At 41.8% G+C, this 25,564-nt stretch overlaps 1 protein-coding gene and 1 non-coding gene across 5 annotated transcripts in view; one reads left to right on the forward strand and one right to left on the reverse strand.

Annotated features, from left to right (window-relative positions):
* Positions 1 to 15,146: 15,146 nt before the first annotated feature.
* On the reverse strand, positions 15,147 to 15,253 carry LOC145519228 (U6 spliceosomal RNA). Its single transcript, XR_014063645.1, has one exon. It is a non-coding gene; the product is annotated as a U6 spliceosomal RNA (small nuclear RNA).
* Positions 15,254 to 15,807: 554 nt separating this feature from the next.
* The window catches only part of GTF2E2 (general transcription factor IIE subunit 2), an 88,247-nt gene continuing 78,490 nt past the window's right edge, over positions 15,808 to 25,564 (forward strand). Inside the window, exons 1-3 of one of the 4 annotated variants that reach the window (XM_081523533.1) lie at positions 15,808 to 16,026; positions 16,402 to 16,540; positions 20,230 to 20,397. In XM_081523533.1, the coding sequence (XP_081379659.1) occupies positions 20,361 to 20,397 (37 nt within the window). In that variant the 5' untranslated portion in view covers positions 15,808 to 16,026; positions 16,402 to 16,540; positions 20,230 to 20,360. The remainder of the gene's footprint in view (positions 16,027 to 16,401; positions 16,541 to 20,229; positions 20,398 to 25,564) is intronic. The other 3 variants (XM_081523531.1, XM_081523532.1, XM_081523530.1) reach the window with 3 other exon arrangements.

The raw sequence follows: 25,564 nt of genomic DNA on the forward strand, positions 1-25,564 counted from the left end.
GTGGAAAGGAACACATGCAAGAAAAATTGTATTAAAATGAACCTGCAGAATTTGTGAGCTGATTGAATTTAGGGTTTGAGGGGAAGGGAAGAGTAAAAACTAGGCCTGACGTTTCCAGCAGGAGGGACTGGGAGAAAGATAATAGCATTCATAGAAAGGCCATTAATAAAATACCAAGAACAGGCAGAGGAACTGGTTGACAGGGAGCAGTTGCTCTAAGATTTAGGCATGTTGTGTTTGTAGTCTCAGTAGGGTCCTGGAGATAAAAAAGCTGGAGTTTAGAAGAAAAGTCAAGACTAGGGAGAGATTTGTGAATTACACACCTGGAGATCATAGGTAAAGCCACAGGTCTATCCATGACCCTTAGGGAGTGAAGAGAGAAGAGGCCAGAGCATCAATAATGCCCACATTTAAAGGATGGAGAAAGGGCTAAAATCTTGGAGGAAAAAGGAATAAAGTCATGGGGAAAGTGCTGAAAGAAAAGGGAGAAAAGTCATAGGTCACTGAACCTGAAGGCAGAGGAAATTTCACAGGAGTGTCAGTGTTCCTCAGCCAAGGAGCACAGGGATCCCATTTTTGAACAAGTTTTGCGTGCATGCTAAGTTGTTTCAGTTGTGTTCTACTCTTTGCAACCCCGTGGACTGTAGCCTGCCAGGCTCCTCTGTCCATGGGATTTTCCAGGCAAGAATACTGGAGTCGGTTGCCATGCCCTCCTGTTATACATACATACATACAATGGAATACTACCCATCCATAAAGAAGAATTAAATAGCAACAGCATGAATGGACTTAGAGGTTATTATGCTAAGTGAAATAATTCAGAGAAAGATAAATACTGTATGATATCGTTTGTATGTGGAATCTAAAAAATATAACAAACTAGTGAATATAACAAAAAAGAAACAGACTCACAGATATAGAGAACAAAGTAGGGTTGTGAATGAGGAGAGGGAAAGGGAAGGGGCAGTATAGGAGTAGGGAATTAAGAAGTACAAGTAGTTATGTGGAAAATAAGCTATGATGATATATTGTACAACCCAGGGAATATAGCCAACATTTCAGAATAAGTACAGGTGGAGTATAGCCTTTAAAATTGTGTATCACTATACTGTACACCTCTAACTTATATAATTTTGTACATCAACTATTCTTGAATTGGAAAAACAAGAATGAAGTTCAACACACTCTGTGGTGTTGATGAGCCTTTAACACGTTATTCTGAGTGAAATAAGCCAGACAAAGAAGGACAGATATTGTATGAGTCTATATATACAAGGTGCCCAGAATAGGCATATTCATAGAGACAGAATAGAGATTGCCAGGCTGGGGGGAGGAAGGTGTGGGGAGTTGACATTTAATGGGTGCTGCTTGGGATGATGAAAAAAAGTTCTGAAAATGGGGAGTGGTGATGGTTTCATAACATTGTGAATGTACTTAATCCCACTGAATTATGGACCTAAAATGGGTTAAAATGATAGATTTACTTTATATTTTACCTCATTAAAATTTTTTAAAATAATGCAGGGAATAAAATAATATCTGGAACTGCTGCAGCCATCTTGTGGCCATGAGGGCAAAATTATGCCACAGTTAGCAGATGTGAAGATGGTTTGTAATGACACTGTTCAGTTCAGGTCAGTCGCTCAGTCATGTCTGACTCTTTGCAACCCCGTGAACCGCAGCACGCCAGGCCTCCCTGTCCATCACCAACTGCTGGAGATTACCCAAACTCATGTCCATTGTATCGGTAATGCCATCAAACCATCTCATCCACTGTTGTCCCCTTCTCCTCCTGCCCTCAATCTTTCCCAGCATCAGGGTCTTTTCAAATGAGTCAGCCCTTCACATCAGGTGGCCCAAATATTGGAGTTTCAGCTTCAACATCAGTCCTTCCAATGAACACCCAGGACTGATCTCCTTTAGGATGGACTTGTTGGATCTCCTTGCAGTCCAGGGGACTCTCAAGAGTCTTCTCCAACACCACCGTTCAAAAGCATCAATTCTTCGGTGCTCAGCTTTCTTTATAGTCCAACTCTCACATCCATACATGACTCCTGGAAAAACCATAGCCTTGACTAGGTGGACCTTTGTTGACAAAGTAATGTCTCTGCTTTTTAATATGCTATCTAGGTTGGTCATAACTTTCCTTCCAAAGAGTAAGTGTCTTAATTTCATGGGTGCAGTCACCATCTGCAGTGATTTTAGAGCCCCCCAAAATAAAGTCAGCCACTGTTTCCACTGTTTCCCCATCTATCTGCCATGAAGTGATGGGACCAGATGCCATGATCTTAGTTTTCTGAATGTTGAGCTTTAAGCCAACTTTTTCACTCTCCTCTTTCACTTTCATGACACTGTGCTGTTGTTGAATTAATGAGACCCCAAAATATCTGTCTCTGCATTTGTTATGTGAGATTAGAAACTACATATTATTTCAGCTATATTTAGATAGATCTTTTGTTACTTACAGTCAAAACATTCTAAACCATAGAATACATTTCCGTAGTTCTGAGTTTGCTTATATTTATAAGCAAAAAATGAACTTTTTCTTGTAAAAATTTAATTTATAAAACTCTGCATTTACAAAATTGTAGGAAATACCTTTTACATTAAAAAAGCTAAATAGCAGGATTGTTTTCTATAGCAAGTTTCATATGTGAGAACACATGCAAATTATTAGCAGTTATCAGACATTTAGGTAATACTCAATACAAGTTCCTTTTTCTTTCGTGTTTTAAAAATATTTAAGTCTCAAAATTCTACTTATATAAAACTTCTGGAGTGTATTGTACCACTATTGAATAAAGTAACTGATATTATACAGAAAACATCTATAAAATACATAAAATTCATAAGACTTTCTGCTGAAATTTTTATTCAGATGAACCCAATATCAATACCCCAGGGTTTTAGTAATTTGAAAAAAAGGATATAAGTTATAGAATATGTAATAGTTCATAAATACTTTGAAAGCTCAATCTGCTTTAAAGATTATTGCTATGCCTAGATATCTCTTAAATTGTAGCCTGCTTTCTTTGTTTTTGCCCTCTCTTAAAAATTTCCTCCCTCTTTCCCTCCTGTTTGAGTGGCCTCTTTATTCATTGTCTTCATGGAGGAATATGTTAGGGAAGAGAATAGAAAGAACTTTGATTTTCAAAAGTTTAACTCTCTAGAATTTGAAGATACCCTTTATCTCCTTCTTGGCATACTTTTTTTTTTTTCCTGAATAATATCTTCTTCCTTTACTTTGAAAACTCAGATACAAACTCATCAGCATAGATGTTGTTAGTTTTTGTTTCCAATTTGACTAATGAAAATGACATCTCATTGTGGTTATGCTTTGCATTACTAGGACTTCTTGTGAGAGTGGATCTATTTTCATGTCTTTGTTGTGATGGGTTCCTGGTTGTCAAATGTCAAACAGGATCAGAATGGAAATAAGAACGAGGTGAATATAGAAACATGAAATTTGCTAGGCCAATACTACACTAGACAAGGGAACTTTCAAGAAATTTTGTACTTAGCATGGAGATGGAGGGTAGACAGAATCCTCCAAGTCAAACACTTGCAGTAAAGTAAAGCCGCAAAGCCTGCTGAGCAGAATGCAATCTGAGTGTCTAGAGCAACTTTGTGGCATATGCTGGAGGCTTAATTACTAACTGGGGGAAGGGGAGAAGACTGAGGTTGGTCCCCTGTGAGGTGGTATATAGGGTCTGGAGCCAGGGTGCCTGGCTCTGAACCTGTATAATACTGTTTATTTGCTGGATGACTTTGGACAAGTTACTTAATCTCTTGCTGCCTTCCTTTTTTCATATGTAAAATAGGGATAGTTAAAGTATTTACTTCACTGGGTTCTTGTGAGGATTAAATGAGTTAATGCAGGTAAAGAAGTTAGCATAATAACTGCTAAGTCACTTCAGTCGTTTCCGACTCTGTGCGACCCCATAGACGGCAGCCCACCAGGCTCCGAGGTCCCTGGGATTCTCCAGGCAAGAATACTGGAGTGGGTTGCCATTTCCTTCTCCAGTGCATGAACGGGAAAAGTAAAAGTGAAGTCGCTCAGTCATGTCTGACTCTTAGCGACCCCATAGACCATAGCCTACCAGGCTCCTCCGTCCATGGGATTTTCCAGGCAAGAGTACTGGAGTGGGGTGCCATTGCCTTCTCCAAGCATAATAACTAGTGCATAATAAACTCGGTTGCCCATGGCTATTCTTTGTCAGGCCAGTGAAAGCTTCATACAGGAGCCTGATTTCAAGATGTCTTCGAAGGGTGAGTGGGGTTATAAAAGGGGAAGTCTGAGTTAAGGCAATAATAGATCAGGTTCATTGTTTTAAAACATTTGCTGGGTTTCTTCTATGTGCAGGGCACTGTGCCAAGACCCAGAGGAGATAGAAGCTTCTGGTCAGGAAAGAAGAGGAGACTTTGCAATCAAACCAAAAGCTTGCAATCAAACCAAAAGTTGAAGGGTGGGAGGAGGCACAAAGGTGCTTTGAAGCCAGCAGGTCCTGTGCCCCTTGGCCTTTGGTCTCTGCCTCTCTTAGGCCACTTGCTGCCAAGGATGCCAACAGAGGTGGGGCTGAAGCCCTTCTGTGATAGGAAAAGGGAAGAGGACAAGCTTAAATTATCCTTCTGCAGGGGATCTTCCCAAACCAGGGATCAAACCCAGGTGGATTCTTTACCAGCTGAGCCACCAGGGAAGCCCTAAATTATTGCCATCAGTCCCTAAGTCGTATCTGACTCTTTGCGACCCCATTGGCTGTAGCCCACCAGGCTCCTTTGTCCATGGGATTTCCCAGGCAAGAATACCGGGGCAGGCTGCCATTTCCTTCTGGGGGTGGGGGGCACTTAAGTTATACTCAATCTTTAAAGTGTTGTTGTTTTGTTTTTAAATTTAATTTATTTCCCCGTGGACTGTAGCCCACTAGGCTCCCTTATCCATGGGATTTCCCAGGCGAGAATACTGGAGCGGGTTGCCATTTCCTTCTCCAGCAGGGCACTTAAGTTATACCCAATCTTTAAAGTGTTGCTGTTGTTTTGCTTTTAAATTTAATTAATTTATTTGACCATGCCACACGGCTTGCTGGATCTTACTTACTTCCCTGATCAGGGATTCAACCTGTACCCTCATCAGTGAAAACACAGAGTCCTAACCACTGGCCCGCCAGGAAATTCCCTAAAGGGTTGTTTTTAAAATGTACATCCTCTTTGTTGTCCTCAGGCAAACCTGGGTTTTTTCTCCTAAGAGTAGCTCTATCCATTCCCCAGATTGTTAGTTATCAGGAGGGAAAGCTGGCAAGTGCACAAATGTGGTGAGAACTGTGAAAGGAAAGCTCCAGGAGCTGCGGAGCAAACCAAGGACAGGCACGACCCGGAGCTGGGGTCCAAGGAGGCGTCCAGATAGAGATATTTGAGGACTTCGCTCCCTTCTCTCTCTGCATCATGAATTTCTTTTCCTTATTCAGTGAGAACCATCAGCATACACAGTTCTATACTCAGCTCCCATTGATTCCAAATCCTTTGTTAACCTTATATCCCTCTCTTGCTGCTGCTTCATTACTTTGAATCTATTTCTAGCAAAACCCTTAAAAGAGTTGTCGGGACGTTGGGTCAATTATCAGGCATTCATCCCCACCACACTATGATAACTACCTTTGTGAAGGTCACTGATGACTACATGGTCAACCTTTTCTTGAAACATTTCTTCACTTAGCTTCTGGGAAACCCACTCTTCCTTGGTTCTCTTTCTCCTTCATTCGTCCCTTCTCAGCAACCTTTCTGGTCTTTCTTCAAGGGACTTTGAACTCATTTCTTGTCTTTCTTTTCTATTTTCATTTACTCCCCAGATGAACTGATCCAGTTTCATGGCTTTAAATCTTTTTTTGGCCATGCCACATGATTTGCCAGATCATAATTCCCTGCCAGGGATTGAACCCATGGCCCATGCCCCCTGTAATGGAAATGCAGGGTCCTAACCACTGAAGCGCCAGGGAAGTCCTCAGTTCTTTGGGCTTGAATGCCATCTCTAAGCTGACTCCTGGGGCCAACTGCCTACCCAGCAGCTCCACCTAGGTATCTAATAGGCACTGTCAGCTTCATGTGGTCAAACAAACTCATTTCCTCCTCCAGAATCGCTTCTTTCCCATCTCAGTACGTGGATCACCACTCACTCAGTTATGCAAAATAAAGATTTGTAGTTATCCTTGATTTCACTCTTTGAAAGGTTTTTTGTTTTTTGTTTTATTCCTTTCTTAGATGTGCCATGTGTGATCTTAGTTCCCCAAACAGGGATCCATCCCATATCCCCTTCATTGGAAGGATGGAGTCTTAACCATTGGCCTGCTAGGGAAGTCCCAAGTGAAAGTTTTTTTGATGGCTTACAATGAAGTTGCTGCCAGGCAAAGGGTTATTGGGACAGCTGACTTTCATATACAGACCCTGCTTGAGAAAAGGATGGTATTGAAAGTAGTGAAAGTCAGTCACTCAGTCACGTGTATTCAAATCTTTGTGACCCTATGGACTGTAGCCCACCAGGTTCCTCTGTCCATGGAATTCTCTAGGCAAGAATACTGGAGTGGGTTGCCATTTCCTTCTCCAGGGGATCGTCCCAATCCAGGGATCAAACCCAGGTCTCCCGCATTGTGGGAAGACTCTTTACCAACTGAGCCAGCAGGGCAGCCACTGTTGAAAGTATAGAGACTAATTATAGCTGTTGTATAGGGAGACCAGGTGACCCCTGGGGAAGTGTCTCTGAGGACGTCAGTAGGATATAGGTTGGTACTTAGCTCTAAGGGCCCAAGGGCTAAGGTTTAGTGCACTCCTCTAGCAGGCTAGGGATGAACCCAAAAGCTTTCAACCATAAAGTTCATTTCTCACTCATGCTCTGCGTCTATTGCAGATGGGCCATAGCTCTATTCCATGTCATCCTCACTCCAGAATTCAGTAGACACAATGCCCCAGCCTGGAATATGGCAGGTGAAAAAAGCAAGACAGTGAATCACAAGCTAGCTCTTAAAGCTTCTTCTTAGTTATTACATGTGTCACATTCCATTAGCCTAAGCAAGTCACATGCCACTCCTATGTTTAACAGGGCGGTATAATCTTCCTTCAAGAAGAGGTGAATAATTATGAACAATTACACAACCTACCATAGAAGCCATTGGATTTGGCAATTGGGAAATCATTGGTGACCTCTGAATAGAATTTAACTGGAGACTTGGATTCTAATAATAATAGCTATAATTTGCTGATTCCTTGCTCTAATCCACATGCTCTGGTGAATGCCTTACCTTTATGGTCTCATTTAATCCTTGTTTGATAACCACGATGAAGTGTTCACTCACGTAGAGCCAGACATCCTAGAATGTGAAGTCAAATGGGCCTTAGGAAGCATCACTACGAAAAAAGCTAGTGGAGTTGATGGATTCCAGTTGAACTATTTCAAATCCTGAAAGATGATGCTGTAAAAGTGCTACACTCAATATGCCAGCAAATTTGGAAAACTCAGCAGTGACCACAGGACTGGAAAAGGTCAGTTTTCATTCCAGTCCCAAAGAAAGGCAATGCCAAAGAATATTCAAACTATCACACAATTGCACTCAACTCACACGCTAGCAAAGTAGTGGTAAAAATTCTCCAAGCCAGGCTTCAACAATATGTGAACTGTGAACTTCCATATGTTCAAGCTGGATTTAGAAAAGCAGAGGAACCAGAGATTAAATTGACAACATCCATGGGATCATTGATAAAGCAAGAGAGTTCCAGAAAAACATCTTCTGCTTTATTGACTACTCCAAAGCCTTTGACTGTGTGGATCACAACAAACTCTGGAAAATTCTGAAAGAGATGGGAATACCAGACCACTTTACCTGCCTCCTAAGAAATCTGTATGCAGGTCTAGAGGCAACAGTTAGAACTGGACATAGAACAACAGACTGGTTCCAAATAGGGAAATGAGTATGTCAAGGCTGTATATTGTCACCCTGCTTATTTAACTTCTATGCAGAGTACATCATGAGAAACGCTGGGCTGGAAGAAACACAAGCTGGAATCAAGATTGCCGGGAGAAATATCAATAATCTCAGATATGCAGATGATACCACCCTTATGGCAGAAGGCGAAGAACTAAAGAGCGTCTTGATGAAAGTGAAAGAGGAGAGTGAAAAGCTGGCTTAAAACTCAACATTCAGAAAACTAAGATCATGGCATCTGGTCCCATCACTTCATGGCAAATAGATGGGGAAACAATGGAAACAGTGACAGACTTTATTTTTGGGGGCTCCAAAATCACTGCAGATGGTGACTGCAGCCATGAAAACATGCTTCCTCCTTGGAAGAAGAGCTATGACCAACCTAGACAGCATATTAAAAAGCAGAGACAATGCTTTGCCAACAAAGGTCCATCTAGCCAAAGCTGTGGTTTTTCCAGTAGTCATGTATGGATGTGAGAGTTGGACTATAAAGAAAGCTGAATGCCGAAGAATTGATGCTTTTGAACTGTGGTATTGGAGAAGACTCTTGAGAGTCCCTTGGACAGCAAGGAGATCCAACCAGTCCATCCTAAAGGAGACCAGTCCTGAATATTCATTGGAAGGACTGATGCTGAAGCTGAAACTTCAATACTTTGGCCCCCTGATGCAAAGAACTGACTCATTTGAAAAGACTCTGATGCTGGGAAAGATTGAGGGTGGGAGGAGAAGGGGACAACAGAGGATGAGATGGTTGGAGGGCATCACTGACTTGATGGACATGAGTTTGATCAAGCTCCAGGAATTGGTGATGGACAGAGAGGCCTGGTGTGCTGCAGTCCATGGGGTCACAAAGAGCCGGACACGACTGAGCCACTGAACTGACTGAACTTAATCCTTGTTATGGGCTGTGTGTTTGTGCCCCCCTCAATTCATACAGTGAAACCTAACCCCCAGTGGGATGGTATTAGGGGGTAGTGTCTTTGGGAGGTAATTAGGTGGTTGGAGCCTTCATGGTATGGTTGGTGCTTGTAAGAAGAGACAGGAGAGAGCTTGGTTCCTTTCTTTCAGTCACTCTGTTCTCTGCCACGTGAGGACACAGCAAGAAGGCAGCCATCTGCAATCCAGGAAGTGGCTCTCACCAAACACTGGTTCTGTTGACACCTTGATCTTGGGTTTTCTGGCCTCCAGAAGTATAAGATATACATGTTTGTTGTTTAAGCCACCCAGTCTATGGTGATTTGTTATAGCAGCCCAAGCTGACTGAGAAAATCCTTTCCATCACAGGTGAGGAAGCACAGGTTTACAAGGATTAAATGTTGGCTCAAGGCCATATGACTACTAGTAAGTGGTGGATCGTGCTTCCTAGGTGGAGCTAGTGGTAAAGAATCCGCCTGCAGTGCAGGAGACCCGGGTTCGATCCCTGGGTTGGGAAGATCCCCTAGCGGAGGAAATGGCAACCCACTCCAGTATTTTTGCCTGGAGAATCCCCATGGACAGAGGAGCCTGGCGGGCAACAGTCCGTGGGGTCACATATTCAGACACGACTGAGCACACACAGAAGCAGTGGCAGCAGATAAAGAAAAGCTCTCTGGGGACTTTCCTGGCGGTCCAGTGATTAAGACCGCTCTCCCAATGCAAGGGGTACAGGGTTGATCCCTGGCCAGGGAACTATTATCCCACATGCCACACTGCATGGCCCCAAACAAGCAAAACAAAAAAAAGGAAAAGAGAAGAGAAGAAAAACTATCTGCTCTCCCTCTATTTGCCTAGAAGCGGGATATAAATTTGGGAAGGTTGCCCCCTCCTCTCTCTACCAGGAAGGTTGAAAGTTAATCATTGGAGACAACTTTGGATCCTTCTCAATCCCAGAGATGGCAGCAGAGGAAGGTAGGAGACAGACTTTACTAACAAGCCCTTCTTTTGCATTAGTTTCTCCAAATGTTTGCCTTTATACATTCTACCATCCTAGAAATTCAACGTCTTTTTTGCTCAAAAATCTCATCAGTTCTCTAAAGATGTATTGTTCTTTTGTTAAGATGCTAAGGGACTTCCCTTGTTGTCCAGTGGTTAGGACTCTACATTTTCAATGCAGAGGGTGAGGGTTCAGTCCCTGCTGGGGAAACTAGGGTCCCGAAAGCAGAACAATGCGGACAAAAACAAAAGGTGCTGAGTAACCACTTCTAACCACCTCTTTGGGTTACTCATCTCTTGGTACTCCTGTGTGTGTGTGTGTGTGTGTGTGTGTGTGTGTGTGTGTGTGTGTGTGTGTGATGCACATGCTAATAAACTAAACTTCTACTTTTTCTCTGGTTAGTCTGCCTTTTGTTAGTCTAATAACAGGACCCTAGTCTGAGAACTTACGATAGGGTAAAAAGACTTTTTTTTCCTCCCTTATTGGGTAAATGCTTGAGACGGAAGCAGGGTCCTAGAAAGATATTTTCAGGATTGGGCAGGCTGCATCAGAAGGTGGGGTAAAAGGCTCCAAGTGAGCAGAGACTGTCAATGCTAGAGAAATCTATTTACTTTAGCTCTTGATCTGTGTGGATGTGGGCTAATTTGTTCTGTTGGCCAATTTGTTCTGTCAGCTATTTTGGGAAGGTAGTTATCTATTTAATTAGTTGAGATGGATCAACTGGTAAGGAGAGTTGAAAGACAGTAATTATTTGATAGAATGAAGTAATTTTTTTTTTTGCCTTACCCAGTTTTCCTCTACCAAGCAATTATTTAGTGTGAAAAATCAAAATGTAAAATTCAATTCAGTTCAGTTCAGTTCAGTCGCTCAGTCGTGTCCGACTCTTTGCGACCCCATGAATTGCAGCACGCCAGGCCTCCCTGTCCATCACCACCTCCCGGAATTTACCCAAACCCATGTCCATCGAGTTGGTGATGCCATCCAACCATCTCATCCTCTGTCGTCCCCATCTCTTCCTGCCCCTAATCCTTCCCAGCATTAGGGTCTTTTCCAATGAGTGAACTCTTTGCATGAGGTGGCCAAAGTATTGGAGTTTCAGCTTCAACATCAGTCCTTCCAATGAACACCCAGGACTGATCTCCTTTAGGATGGACTGGTTGGATCTTCTTGCAGTCCAAGGGACTCTCAAGAGTCTTCTCCAACAACACAGTTCAAAAGCGTCAATTCTTTAAGCCACTACATAAAAAAAAATTGGAGTTCTGATATAGGCTACGATATAGGGGAGCCTTGAGAACATTATATCAAATGGAAAAGCCAGACACAAAAAGACAAACACGGTGTTGTTCCACTTATATAAAGTATCTAGAATTAGGATAAATTCATAGAGAGCAGTTTAGGGGACTTCCCTGGTGGTCCAGGGGCTGACACTCTGTGCTCCCAATGCAGGGGCCCAGGTTTGATCCCTGGTCAGGGAACTAGATCCTGCATCCTTCAGCTAACACCCAGTGCAGCCAAATCAATAAAAATAAATATTTTAGAAAGGAAGTAGATTAGAAGTGACCAGGCACTGAGGAGAAGAGGAAATGGTAAGTTATTCCTTAATGGGTACAGGGTTTCTGTCTGAGGTGATGAAAACTTTTAGAAATTATGATGATAATTTCACAGTATTTTGAATGTGATTAACGCCACAAAATTGTATGTTTTAAAATGATTGAAATGTCAAAATTATATGTATATATATATGAGACCCGGGTTTGATTCCCCAGTCTGGAAGATCCCCAGGAGAAGGAAATGGCAACCCACTCCAGTATTCTTGCCTGGGAAATCCCATGGGCAGAGGAGCCTGGTGGGCTACACAGTCCATGGGGTCACAAAGAGTCGAACATGACTTAGCAACTAAACCACAACCATAATATATATATATATATATATCACAATTAAATAAAATAGTAAAAAATAATTAAAACACTATATTGGAATTAATCTTGTGGTTATATTGAGTTGTTCCTTGGGGTAAGAGGGTTTGGATAGGCCAGGAGGGAAGAATTTTTTTTTTTTTTAAATATACAAAGCATATTTCCCTGGAGTAGTCACCACACTTTCTACCAAAGTGTATGCAGTGTATTTTAAGCATTCATGAGATAAGACATAAATTGCTATTGCATTAGTAGCTTGGATCCTTCTTCATATAATTTGACATTCACCACACCCTTCTGACCTGGAAATATTGAGGCTATAATAATTAAACTATCGAAGCATCAGTCATGGAGACGGTGTATATTACACAAATAGCCATCCCTTTAAATCGTCACGTCCCTCACCTCAGAGTGAAATGTTTTTCCTATTCCTTCCCTGAGCCCTGGCTAGAGGTTGCTTCAGAAGCCATCCACATGGTGTCTATATTGTATAACAAGGATGAGAAGGCAGAATGAAAGCCGGTATGTTTAACCTCACATCTTGAATTCTCTGAAATCAGGCTAATTTGGGCTGATATTTGGAAACGTGGTTATCATTCAGTCATCACATAGTCAACATTATCAGCAGACAAAAACAGAATCCTTTTTTAGTTCATTGGTAAGTGTGTTGTCCATGTGTAAGTGTTTGACACAAAAATGGCTTATTTACAGGCCATATAGGGACTTAATTTTTCGTATCACTCGAAGAGTACCTTCAAAGTACAAGATGTCACCCAAAAGTGTTTTGAATGAAGGCAGTCATTGCTTTCAGTGTTATGACTCAGTCACAGGAAATAGCCAGTATAAAGAGGAATGATGCCACTGGTTAATGCTGTTGATCATTTATTTATTTTAATGGTTTGCTGGGGTGTTTAGGAGAGGGTTTCAAGTTGGACAATGATAATAACAGCTATAATATTGGGGTAAAGGTGGGGGCAGTTGAGATTTGAGGGTTTGTATTATAAGGAACATATTCTAACATTGGCATTAGAAGGGTTAACATGTCCTATAGGTGTTCCAGGGCTTCTGGGCTGGCTCAGTTGGTAAAGAATCCACCGGCAATGCAGGAGACTTCTTTCAATGCAGGAGACCTGGTTTCAATCCCTGGGTCAGGAAGATCCCCTGGAGAAGGAAATGGCAGTTCATTCCAGTATTCTTGCCTGGGAAATCCCATGGACAGAAGAGCCTGGTGTGCTACAGTCCATGGGGTCACAAGAGTTGTGCACTACTTAGCAACTAGAACACCACCACCACCACACAGGTGTTCCAACTGGCTGAAATGAGACAGAATATTGAAATAAAGGAATGCTTGTGAGCATTTTGTCCAAGTACTTAAACAAGGAGGCCATAGACTTGGGTGGCTCCAAAGCCTTGGTAAGTCTACACGTGAAATGATAACCTAAGGCAGAGTCACTGGAATCCAAAAAAAATGAAACTTAAGAACTAATCAACAGCCAACTAGGATTTCCCAATAAGGCAGCCACTTAAGAGCTGTAAACAATCAATACTTTCTTTGATTTGCTTCCTTGTCTTCTCTGGAAAAAATCTTTCCCCTCGTTTCTGTCAGTGGAGTGCTCACCATTTTTGGCTTGGGGCTAATTTGAATTGGCATTTCTCAAACTCTTCAGAATTTTAATGTACCTTAGTTTATCTTCTAACTCCCTTGCGTGCTGTCCATCTGGTAAATCTAGTTCTGTCAAAGCATGATTCTCTAATTGTTAAAATCCTGTCTCAAGTGATTAGTAAGGAACATGTATGTATCCAAGTTTTATTAAACACTAGTGAAAAATGAAGACCACTCAAATGAGACCAGAGACCACATCCCTTGCTATAATGTTAAGCAAGAGAGTTAGCCACCATCTCTTGCATTTAGCAGAGATTCAAAGGCAATCATGGAGAGGGGAAGCTTTATAGTGGGAAAAAAAGCGAGGGGGGGGTGCGGAATGCTTCTGGTATTCGCTGGAAGGGGAACTTGGAGGAAGATGTCTGAAATAGGGAAGCTGGCAGCCTTTGAGTAAATCTTGACCATTCTGAGCTGATTGCTGCAGAGGTTGTGGCTTGGTTTCTCAAGTGGGCCAGAGTTTTATCAGCATATAAGGTCTAGCCACTGTTCATTTAAAGGAATTCTCTCATTCATTAAGAAGGAAGCTAGCAGAATGGTAGAACTGATTCCATGAGTAAATTGGGGCTTACATGGTAAATTGGGACTTACATAATCACTGGGGAAGGGATGAAATAAAAATAAATTTATACAAAACTGGCTCATGTTTCTCAAGACAATGCAATTTTAAGCTTTGGAATTTTTTTTTCAGTGTATGACTGCTCCTCCTCATTACACCTCATCAATCTTTCCTGGGTTATAAAACCTTTGAGTCCTAATAAATTGTTATCCAAATGAAGTTATGTTTCCTGAGGGTGTCAAATGAATATCAAGTGTGTTTATCACAAAATCCTATAGAATGAAATCAATTTAAAAAGTCCCTGTAGGGACTTCCCTGGTTGCCTTCCAATGAGGGGGCCATGGGTTCGATCCCTGGTAGGGGAATTAAGATCCCACATGCTGCTGGGCAGCTAAGCCCTTGCACCACAACTACAGCAGGAGCCTGCATGTCACAATGAAGCCTCAGCACAGCCAAAATAAATAAAATAAAAATGTAAAAAAACCTCACACATCATCTTTTGGCTTTATTTCTAAGTTTTGATTAAAAATTTATGTATTATCTCATTCAATCTTCACAACAGTCCAATGAAAGTAACCGATTATGGTAGTTCCATTATTATTCCCATTTCCCAGTTGTGAAAACCAAAACACAAGTAACTTGAGGAGTAACCAGCATTAAGTAAAGGACAGCTATAAAATAGTAGAGCACTGGCTATGCGGTCGCTTCAGGCTGCAGGAGTGAGGCAAGGCCAGCAGCACAATTTGACACGCTCCAATACATTGCAGGCTGTGGACAAGGGCAGTTGTCTTTTTCGCCGCTTTATTTATTTTATTTATTTATTTTTATTTGTTTTGCCATACATTGACATGAATCCACCATGGGTGTACATGTTTTCCCCTTCCAGAACCCCCCTTCCACCTCCCTCCCCATCCCATCCTTCCGGGTCATCCCGGTGCACCAGCCCTGAGCACCCTGTATCATGCATTGAACCCGGACTGGCGATTCGTTTCACATATGATAATTTACATGCTTCCATGCCATTCTTCCATATCATCCCGCCTTCGCCCTCTCCCATAGAGTCCATAATACTGTTCTATTTATCTGTGTCTTTTTTGATGTCTCGCATACAGGGTTATCTTTACCGACTGACAAAAATATGGAACGCTTCACGAGTTTGCGTGTCATCCTTGCGCAGGGGCCATGCTAATGTTCTCTGTATCGTTCCAATTTTAGTATATGTGCTGCCGAAGCGAGCACTGCCGCTTTATTTTTATTTTTACCCCTTTACGCTGCTGCTGAATCCCATATCCTTTTCTAAGAGAGTTTACAGGGACGAGGGTTCGGAGTTCAGAAACCGGACTTTGCTTCAGAATTTGCCTTTGCTAGCTGTGCTGTCTTGAGCCAGTCATTTAGTTTCACTGGGTTTCCTGTTTCACTCAGTTGTGTAGAGAGAGAGCTGGAACAATGTTCTCCGAATTTTAGGTGATGGTGAATGGCATCTAACGTAAAGTCGCACCATTTTAACTGCAGCTACTCAACTCCGGGAGTTGGTGATGGACAGGGAGGCCTGGCGTGCTGCAGTCCACCGGGTCGCGAAGAGTCGGACACGACTGAGGGACTGAACTGAACTGACTCAACTCTTAGTTACGTCCCGCCCCCAAGCATCCTCCCGTTGTCATGGAGATCGGGACGCCCAAGTTGGTAGATTTCCCTCCCGCGATACCTGGGCGGAGCACGGGATGACGCATGCGCGTTCTCGGCTGCCGAGGCGCCGCGGTGCCTACCGGGACTGAGCTCCCAGCCGCTCGATCAGGAAGTGGCGGGCGGAGCTGTGGGAAGAGCTGCCGCCTCAGTAGCCGCCGCCAGTGCGGAGACCCCCGAGCTGGCGGGACAGCGCTGGGCATGCGTGCCGGGCGGCGGAGGCGCTGACAACGAGCCCGAAGCGGCGACCACGCGGGCCTGGGCGGCTGGTCCAGGCGGAGGCGCTGGGAGGCGGCGGCGGGGCGCGTGGGGCGGCCCTCCTGGCTCAGGTAGGAGCTGCGGACGCCGGGTTTGGGGCGCGGAGCACCAGCCTGTTGTTCTTCGGGGCCTCCTCCCATCCCCGGGGGCACGCGGCCTCCCATCCCGCGGGAAGGCGGGGCTGCGGTTCCCTGCTCGAAAGCTTAACCCGGTTACAGCCTCTCGGGAGCTTTCTGAGGCCGGAGGTTCAGTGAGCAAAGTTTTGGGTTGGAAAGAGGAGAAATTGGAATTGGAGAGCTGGTCGTGCCTCTCCTGAGCCCCCAAACTTAACGTTAGCTGTAGCCGCACGGATCAGGTGTGTGGAGTTCGGGGAACCGCGGCGCCCAGCCAAGTAAAGTCTGTGATTTAGGTGCTCCTTCACGGATTTTTTTTTTTTTTTTTTCCAGCTCCCTCTTGGAAACCTAGTTTGGAATGATTCCTAACGTTGAGTTATAATAGTTTTCTGCAAAGTCTAAAGACATTTTCCAAAACAAGTCGCTGCGGTACTTTTTTCCCTTCCACCTCTACATTTCTGTCTTTTCAGGGGTAAGCAGTTTCTTATTCTTAGCTTGCCGTTTCTTGAAAGCAATATTGGCCCCTGCGAGGCTCAGGCAGGCAAATGAAGCAAGAGAGGAAAGAGAAGAAAGGTTGAAAGAAATCAAATGATAAAGTGGATAAATGATAAAGTCAAATGATAAAGTGGGAGGAATGTGGGCTTTGCAGTTAAAAGATTTTCACTGAACTTTTGGCTTCTCAGTGGGGGAACACGTGAACTTACTGAGTTGTGGCAGTGATGTGTGTTTTAATGTAAAACGAGGAGGTTGATGTGTCCTGTTTACTACACAGGTCAGTACATGTGAAACTCTGCAAATGTGGAGTAGTCTTCTGAGAAAAAGGTGGAAAAGTTAGGCAGAGCATGTGATGGTGAAAGACATTAAACCTTACGTTCTAGGGACCATTGAATTTTACCCATACCACCCACGTCTCTTTTGTTTTGGAGGCTTTTACCAGCGTTTTAGGTCTGGAATAAGGAGCACCTGGTTTAGGAATCAGTCTCCTGGCGTCCAGGCTGTGTACTTTCAGCTGTGTGATCTTAACTCTGCCTCTTCAGGTGTAACAGGATAAATACCTGGTATCTCATAGAGTTGTGAGGATCAAATGCTGTAAACATCCAGGTCTTTGTAAACTGTAGGGCTTTTATTTAAATCTTTGTTAAAATCGTGATTATAAAAGCCTGGGTTAATAATCTGTCTTTACAAGGTGAAATTAGCAGATGTTTTTTGTTTTAGGCTTGTTTCCCCCCTCCCTTCCCCCCACCACATCATTTGGGAATTCTCCTTTCTTGTTCTTTTCCTCCCCCAAGACTGTCTCCTGCCTTCCTCACCTGAGTATAATCAGTGGGTTATTTCTTTTCAGATTCAAGTCAAAATAATAGTTCTGAAATAACACATTGGTTTAGCTTTACTACTTAAAAAATCACTTTCACAAACATTTTCTCATTCTTACAATTGGGCTAGATGTAGACAGCGTTGGTAATATCCTCATTTTACTTATGATGAAATTGAATGTAAAGAGGTCTAGTGGATTCCCTAGGTCATATTACTGTTAGGGGTCAGAATTTAGGGAGGTCTTAGATTCGAGGTCCAGGGTCAGTGATTCTTCTCTTCTTAACTGAAGTTTGACAAGTTTATTTCTTATCAGTGCTTTTATAAAATTTTATTGAGGTACAGTTAATTTACAGTGTTTCTGATTTCTGCTGTATAGCATAGTGGCTTAGTTAAACATATACTCTTTGTCATATTCTTTTCCAATATGGTTTATCACAGGATATTGGACATAGTTCCCTGTACTGTACAGTAGGACCTGTTGATCCATTCTGAATAATAGTTTGCATCAGCTAATCCCAAACTCCCAACCCTTCCCTCCTCTACTCCCCTTCTCGCTTGACAACCACAAGCTTGTTCTCTACAATTGTGAGTCTGTTTTTGTTTCGTAGATGTGTTCATGTCATGTTTTAGATTCCACAAGTAATGAAATCATATGCTATTTGTCTTTCTCTTTCAGACTTTGCTTAATGTGATAATCTCTAGGTCCATCCATATTGTGCATATAGCAGTATTTCATTCTTTTTCATGACTGAGTGATATTCAGTGCTTATATTTTTAACTTTTAACACACTAAGTCACGTTTTATTTATTCATTGCTTTTTAAGCCAGGTGCTGAGTGCTTTCGTGTTCTCAAATGTAAGCTGCTTGAAGGCAAGGATTTATCTTCCAAAACTTTCCAAAGGTTGCAGTGCAGTACGGTGCCCCACAGACAGAAGACGTTTAATAAGGGCTTGTAAAACTATTAACAGTGAGGCTAGGGCAATTTAAAGATGTTCTTCTGTTAGTCATTTACAAAATATTTATTGAGCTACCCCATGCCTAAAAGCTTTCAAAGTGTAAGAGTCTCTTTTCTGTCACAGAAAGGTGTGTGGGGTCGCTGCTCAAAAGCCAGTAAGCAGGCCAAGTTGGTGGAAAGGAAAGTTTGCTTAATTTGAAATAAAGCAGGCCGGGAGAGAGGGCATATGTCTGTCCAAAGGCCAATTCACTGCGCCGCCCCTCCCCGCCTCCGCCCCGCTCCATTGGCGGTGGGGCAAGAGCTTTTATAGATAAAAGAAGGGGGCTGTGTGCAGAAACAGCACAGTCAGCTCGGACAGTCATCTTCCCATTGGTCATCAGTGGTCTGACCAGCGTCACCTAGGTTGCTTTAGGTACAGTTAATCTTCAGTTCCAGGGTCCATTTGTTAGCATTTCTTTGAGGCCAGTTCTTGAAATTGTGGGTACAGTCTGGTCATCATGTAGTAACTTCTCCCACCTGGGGTTTCAGTATCTGTAAGACAAGCTTACAGGATATGGCTCAGAATATTATCTGTAGTCCTTGAGAAGGAAGTGAAGGTCCTTGACTATGCATAATGACTACATTATTATTATTTAGTCTCCTTTGACTGTTTTCCTTTGTTCATTTCTCATTTCTCTGATTGAACTTTGAAGTTTTCCACAGACAAAAGGCAGGCAGAGGACATGGTGGGGGCAAGGACCATCGGGTCCTGCTCCGTTTCATTGCCTCTGAGACTTTGCTTATGAACTTATGAACACTAGTCTAAATAGCGTAGAAATCATTTACATAGTCATCTTGTGTACTTCTGAGACTCTCCATAGGGTTCTAGGGAGAGTTCAGACAAGAGAGGAGTGTTTTAAAATACTTGAATAACCTGCGGTTTCTCTGGTTGTACTGAAGTTGCTCAGAATGTTGAACTTGAAAACGGAAAAAAACCCAAAGAGATCTATCTAGTCCCACCTCCCTCCAAATCAGGAGTTTTCTGTAGATATTTCTTAACAAATATTAAGCCAACCTCTTCATTATTTATGATAGAGAGTCCACCAGTTTGAAAATATGCCTTTTAATTAACAACAAATTCTGATGGTTCTTTTTTTGCAGTGAGCCTAAATCTGTCTCCTAATTTCCGCCCAGTGCTTCTAAAGCATCATTGTCCATTAGGAATACTGTGTGAGCTGTGAGTGTCAGCCACGCATGTAATTTAAAATTTTCTAGTGGCCATAATTTAATAAAAAAGAAAAAATAGGGCAAATTAATATTTTACTTAACCCAGTATATCCAAAATGTTATATTAATCTCTAGTTATCACATAGTCCATTTAAAATATTTCAGTAATTTAAAACGTTTTTTCTCTATATTGAGCCTTTTTAGTTTTTTGGCTGCACCTCATGCCATTCAGGGATCTTTGTTCCCTAACCAGGGACTGAACCTGTGTTTCCTGCATTGTCAGTGCAGTCTTAACCACTGGAGTATCAGGGAAGTCCCTGTATTGAGTCTTTTTAAATCTGGTGTGTATTTTACACTTAGAGTACATCTCAACTTTGTCCCCACTTAAGGTGCTCAATTGGCACTTCGGCCAGTGGCGGTCATCTTGGACAGCGTAAGTTCTGGGGCTTTAGAGAATAATCCTGTTTTTCTTTACTAGTGCCTAGGGCAGTGCTTGGCACATAACAGGCACGAATTAAAGATTTTTTTTTTTTTAGTGAATGAGTAAGTGAATGAATACAAGTCCTAGAGAAATAGTAATAAAAGGCAATTTTGTTTGGGAAGTAACTTTTGTTGAGACCTGTGGATTTGGCATATAGATTTGAGTGACTTGAATCTGTATTAAAAACTTATTTTTACCTTTACAGCATTATGGATCCAAGCCTTTTGAGAGAACGGGAGCTGTTCAAAAAACGAGCTCTTTCCACTCCTGTAGTAGAAAAACGTTCTGTGTCTTCTGAGGCATCATCATCAAAGAAGAAAAAAGCAAAGCTAGAACATGGAGGATCATCGAGCTCTAAACAAAATTCTGGTTAGTAGAATTAACTGTTTAGTTTTTATTTTTCAGGGAACCACTTAGTCATGGTAAGTTCATTTTTTAGTTCAACATTCGTATTGATTCTTAAGTTTGTTAAGTGTAAGGGCTGGAATGATGAGTTTTTTTGCTCTTGAAGTGAAGTTGCTCAGTGGGACTCTTTGCAATCCCACGGACTGTAGCTTACCAGGCTCCTCCGTCCATGGAATTTTCCAGGCAAGAGTACTAGAGTGGGTTGCCATTTCCTTCTCCAGGCGAACTTCCAGACCCGGGGATCGAACCCGGTCTCTCACATGGCAGGAAGACGCTTTACCCTCTGAGCCACCAGGGCTCAGTAGGATTTATTTTTGCTCTTAAGATGTTAATACTTGTTTTGTAGTTAGAGTTTAGGTTATTATCTTTAAAAACACCTTCATTGAGGTTAAATTACGTACCTGATAGTTCACTCATTTTAAGTGTATAATTCAAAGATTTTTAGTAAGTTTACAGTGTTGTGCAGCTGTTACTGCATTGAATTTTTGAACATTTCCATCACTTTCAAAAGATTCCTTGTGCCAGTTGGTAGTCACTCGTTGTTCCCACCTCAGCCCCTCATAACTAATAATATGCTTTCTGTCTCTGCCTTTTCTGGACATTACATGTAAATGAAGTTGTACAGAATATGTTCTTCAGTATGTGGCTTCTTTTTCCTGGCATCGAATGAGGTGATAATGTTGTTCCTGTTCTTTGTTAGTACAGTGCTGTGTGCTGTGTTGTGCTCAGGCTTTGTGACCCTGTGAACTGTAGCCCATCAGGCTCCTCTGTTCATGGAATTTTCCAGGCAAGAATACTGAAGTGGGTTGCCATTTCTTACTCCAATTAATTAAATGGCAACCTACTCCAGTTAATTAATATGGTATTAATATTAATTGATTTTCAGATGTTAAGCCAACCTTTCATTCTTGGAATAAATCCTTCTTGGTCATGGTGTATAATCCTTTATTGTGTGATTCAGTTTGCTGATACTTTATTCAGTGTCCATCCATGTCATCCCATATATCAGCATTTCAATGCATTTTTATTGTTGAAGAGTATTTCACTAAATGGATATACCACAACTGGCTTATCCTTTTCCTGTTAATGGACATTTGGATTATTTCTACTTTTTGGCTATTATGAACAGTGCTGCTGGGAACATACATGTACAAGTCTTTGTATGGGTGTGTGTTTATTTCCTCTTGGAAAAAGATCTGAGTGGAATTTCTGGGTTAGGTGGTAAATTTATGTTTAACTTTTTTAAGAAACTACCAGAATGGCTGTACCATATTACATTTCACCATCAATGCATGAGGATTCTATTTTTTTTCTCATCCTTGCCATTTTGATTATAACCTTTCTAGTGGGTGTGAAGTGATATCATTGTGGCTTTAATATGAATAAAATTTCATGTGCTATTGATTATTCATGTGTCTTTTGAGGAAATGTATATTCAGATTGTTTTTGCTTATATGAAAAAATTGAGTTGTCTTCCTATTGATTTGTAAAAGTTGTTGTTTTTCTGGAGGCAGGTAGAGGGGCATGCTATGGCTTGCGAGATCTTAGTTGCCTGACCAGTGATTGAATCCAGGCCTTGGCAATGAAAGTGTGGAGTTCTAACCACCGGACCACCTTGTGGAATTCCCTTACATGTGTTTCTGGTGTCATATTTAAGAAATCTTTGCCTAACCTAAGCTCATAAAAATATTTACTCCTGTGTTTCCTTCTGCTAGTTTTAGCTCTCATATTTGGCCTGTGATCCATTGAGTTGATTTCTTAATGTGTGGTTTTAATGTAAGAGTCTAAATTCATCTTTTTGTGTGTGGTTATTCAGTTGTCACTGTGCAATTTCTTGAACGGTGGGGAACCACTTTCTTTTCACTTTTGACTTGCATTGGCATCCTTGTTGAATATCAGTTGACTACAAATGAGTTTTTTTTTTTTGTTTCTGGAATCTCAATTAGTTTGCATTGACTTATATGTCTAGCCTCATGGAAAGATGGGCACAATAAAGGACAGAAATGGTATGGATGTAACAGAAGCAGAAGATTTTAAGAAGAGGTGGCAAGAATACACAGAAGAATTATTCAAAAAAGATATTCACGACCCAGATAATCACAATGGTGTGATCACTCACCTGGAGCCAGACATCCTGGAATGGGAAGTCAAGTGGGCCTTAGGAAGCATCACTATGAACAAAGCTAGTGCAGATGATGGAATTCCAGTTGAGCTATTTTAAATCCTAAAAGATGATGCTGTGAAAGTGCTACACTCAATATACCAGCAAATTTGGAAAACTCAGCAGTGGCCACAGGACTGGAAAAGGTCAGTTTTCATTCCAGTGCCAAAGAATGCTCAAACTACCGCACAGTTGCACTCATCTCACACGCAAGTAAAGTAATGGTAAAAATTCTCCAAGCCAGGCTTCAGCAGTATGTGAACCGTGAACTTCAAGATGTTCAAGCTAGTTTTAGAAAAGGCAGAGGAACCAGAGGTCAAATTGCCAACATCTGCTGGATCATAGAAAAAGCAAGAGAGTTCCAGAAAAACATCTATTTCTGCTTTATTGACTACATCAAAGCCTTTGTGTGGATCACAACAAACTGTGGAAAATTCTGAAAGAGATGGGAATGCCAGACCACCTGACCTGCCTCCTGAGAAACCTGTATGCAGGTCAAGAAGCAACAGTTAGAACTGGACATGGAACAACAGACTGGTTCCAAATAGGGAAAGGAGTACTTCAAGGCTGTATATTGTCCCCTGTTTATTTAACTTGTATGCAGAGTACGTCATGAAAAACACTGGGCTGGATGAAGCACAAGCTGGAATCAAGATTGCTGGGAGAAATATCAATAACCTCAGCTATGCAGATGATACCACCCTTATGGCAGAAAGTGAAGAAGAACTAAGGAGCCTCCTGATGAAATTGAAAAAGCAGAGTGAAAAAGTTGGCTTAAAACTCAACATTTAGAAAACTAAGATCATGGCATCTGGTCCCATCACTTCATGGCAAATAGATGGGGAAACAGTGACAGACTTAAGTTTTTTTGGGCTCCAAAATCAGTGCAGATGGCGACTGCAGCCATGAAATTAAAAGACGCTTGCTCCTTAGAAGAAAAGTTATGACCAACCTAGACAGCATATTAAAAAGCAGAGACATTACTTTGCCAACAAAGGTCCATCTAGTCAAAGCTATGGTTTTTCCTGTGGTCATGTATGGATGTGAGAGTTGGACCATAAACAAAGCTGAGCGCAGAAGAATGGATGCTTTTGAACCGTGGTGTTGGAGAAGACTCTTGAGAGTCCCTTGGACTGTGAGGAGATCCAGCCAGTCCATCCTAAAGGAAATCAGTCCTAAATATTCATTGGAAGAACTGATGTTGAAGCTGAAACTTTAATATTTTGGCCACCTGATGTGAAGAACTGACTCATTTGAAAAGACCCTGATGCTGGGAAATATCGAAGGCAGGAGGAGAAGGGGACGACAGGATGAGATGATTGGATGGCATCACCGACTCAGTGGACGTGAGTTTGAGTAAGCTCCGGGAGTTGGTGATGGACAGGGAGGCCTGGCGTGCTGCAGTCCATGGGATCGCAAAGAATTGGACACGACTGAGCGACTGAACTGAACTGATGCCAGTACCACAGTCTCTTGATAGCTGTAGCATTCTGGTAACATTTTAGATTTGGGAGGTATAAGTCCTTCAGTCCTGTTGTCTTTTTCAAGGTTGTTAGGTTTCTCCTGGATCCTTTGTATTTCCATGTAAATTTTAGGATCAGCTTGTTTTCATTTGTGAGAGAGTCACCTGTGATTTTGATGGAGATTGCGTTGAGAATTGTTATCTTAACAATAGTAAGTCTTGCAGCCAGTTAATATGGCTGTCTTTGCATTTATTTAGGTTTCTTATTTCTTTCATCAATGCTTTGTAGTTTTTAATGTGTAAGTCTTGCTTTATTAAATTCTAAAATTTTTTTTGATATTGTGAATGAAATTATTTTCTTAATTTTGTATTTGGATTGTTAATTGCTACTATTAAAAGTACACTAAATTTTTGTACATTGATCTTGAACTCTGCAACTTTGATGAACTCATTATTTCTAGTTTTTTTTGTGTGAAGTTTTAAGGATTATCTAAGATTGGGGCTTGCTTCCCTGGTGGTCCAGTAGTAAAGAACCCACCTGCCAACCCGGGGACCAGGATCAATCCCCAGGTCAGGAAGATCCTTTGCAGAAGGAAATGGCAACCCACTCCAGTATTCTTACCTGGGAAATCCCATGGACGGAGGAGCCTGGTGGGCTACAGTCCACAGGGTCGCACAGTCAGTGCGGCTTAGTGACTGAGCACAAGCAGTGTAAGATTATGTCATTTGTGAATAGGAAGTTTCACTTCAACTTACCAGTTTGAATGCCTTTTATTTCTTTTTCTTGTCAGTATTGGCTACTAATAGTAGTAAGTGTGAATATCTTTGCCTTGTTCCTAACCTTAGGGGGAAAGCATTCAGTCTTTCATGTTGTAATATGATGTTGTTAGCTGCAGGGAGTTCCCCTCTATTTCTGTTTAGTTTGTTGAGAACTTTTAACATAAATGTGTCATGGCTGACATCATGTTTGTTCTTTTTCTTTATTAATGTGGATATTATGTTAATTGGGACTTCCCTGGTGGCTCAGACAGTAAAGCGTCCACCTACAATGCGGGAGACCCGGGTTTGATCCCTGGGTTGGGAAGATCCCCTGGAGAAGGAAATGGCGACCCACTCCAGTACTCTTGCCTGGAAAATCGCATGGACGGAGGATCCTAGTAGGCTACAGTCCATGGGGTCGCAAAGAGTCGGACACGACTGAGTGACTTCACTTCACTTCACTTCACTATGTTAATTGACTTTTAAATGTTAAACCAACCTTATATTCTTGGAATAAATCCTACTTGGTTGTGTTGTATAATCCTTTTTATTTGTTGTGGGATTCACTTTGTTGATGTTTTGTGCAGGATTTCTGTATCTCTATTCATGAGGGATATGATACGGTCTGTAGTTTTTTTGTGCCTGTTGGGGTATTTCTGGCCATAAAATGATTTGTGAGGTATTCCCTTTTCCTTTGTTCTCTGGAAAGGTTTGATAAAAATTTCTTCTTAAATATTTGATAAAATTCACACG

This window comes from Giraffa tippelskirchi, chromosome 8 (genome assembly GCF_054371585.1).
Source record: "Giraffa tippelskirchi isolate mGirTip1 chromosome 8, T2T-mGirTip1v1.2.pri, whole genome shotgun sequence".
In the NCBI taxonomy this organism is placed as follows: Eukaryota; Metazoa; Chordata; class Mammalia; order Artiodactyla; family Giraffidae; genus Giraffa; species Giraffa tippelskirchi.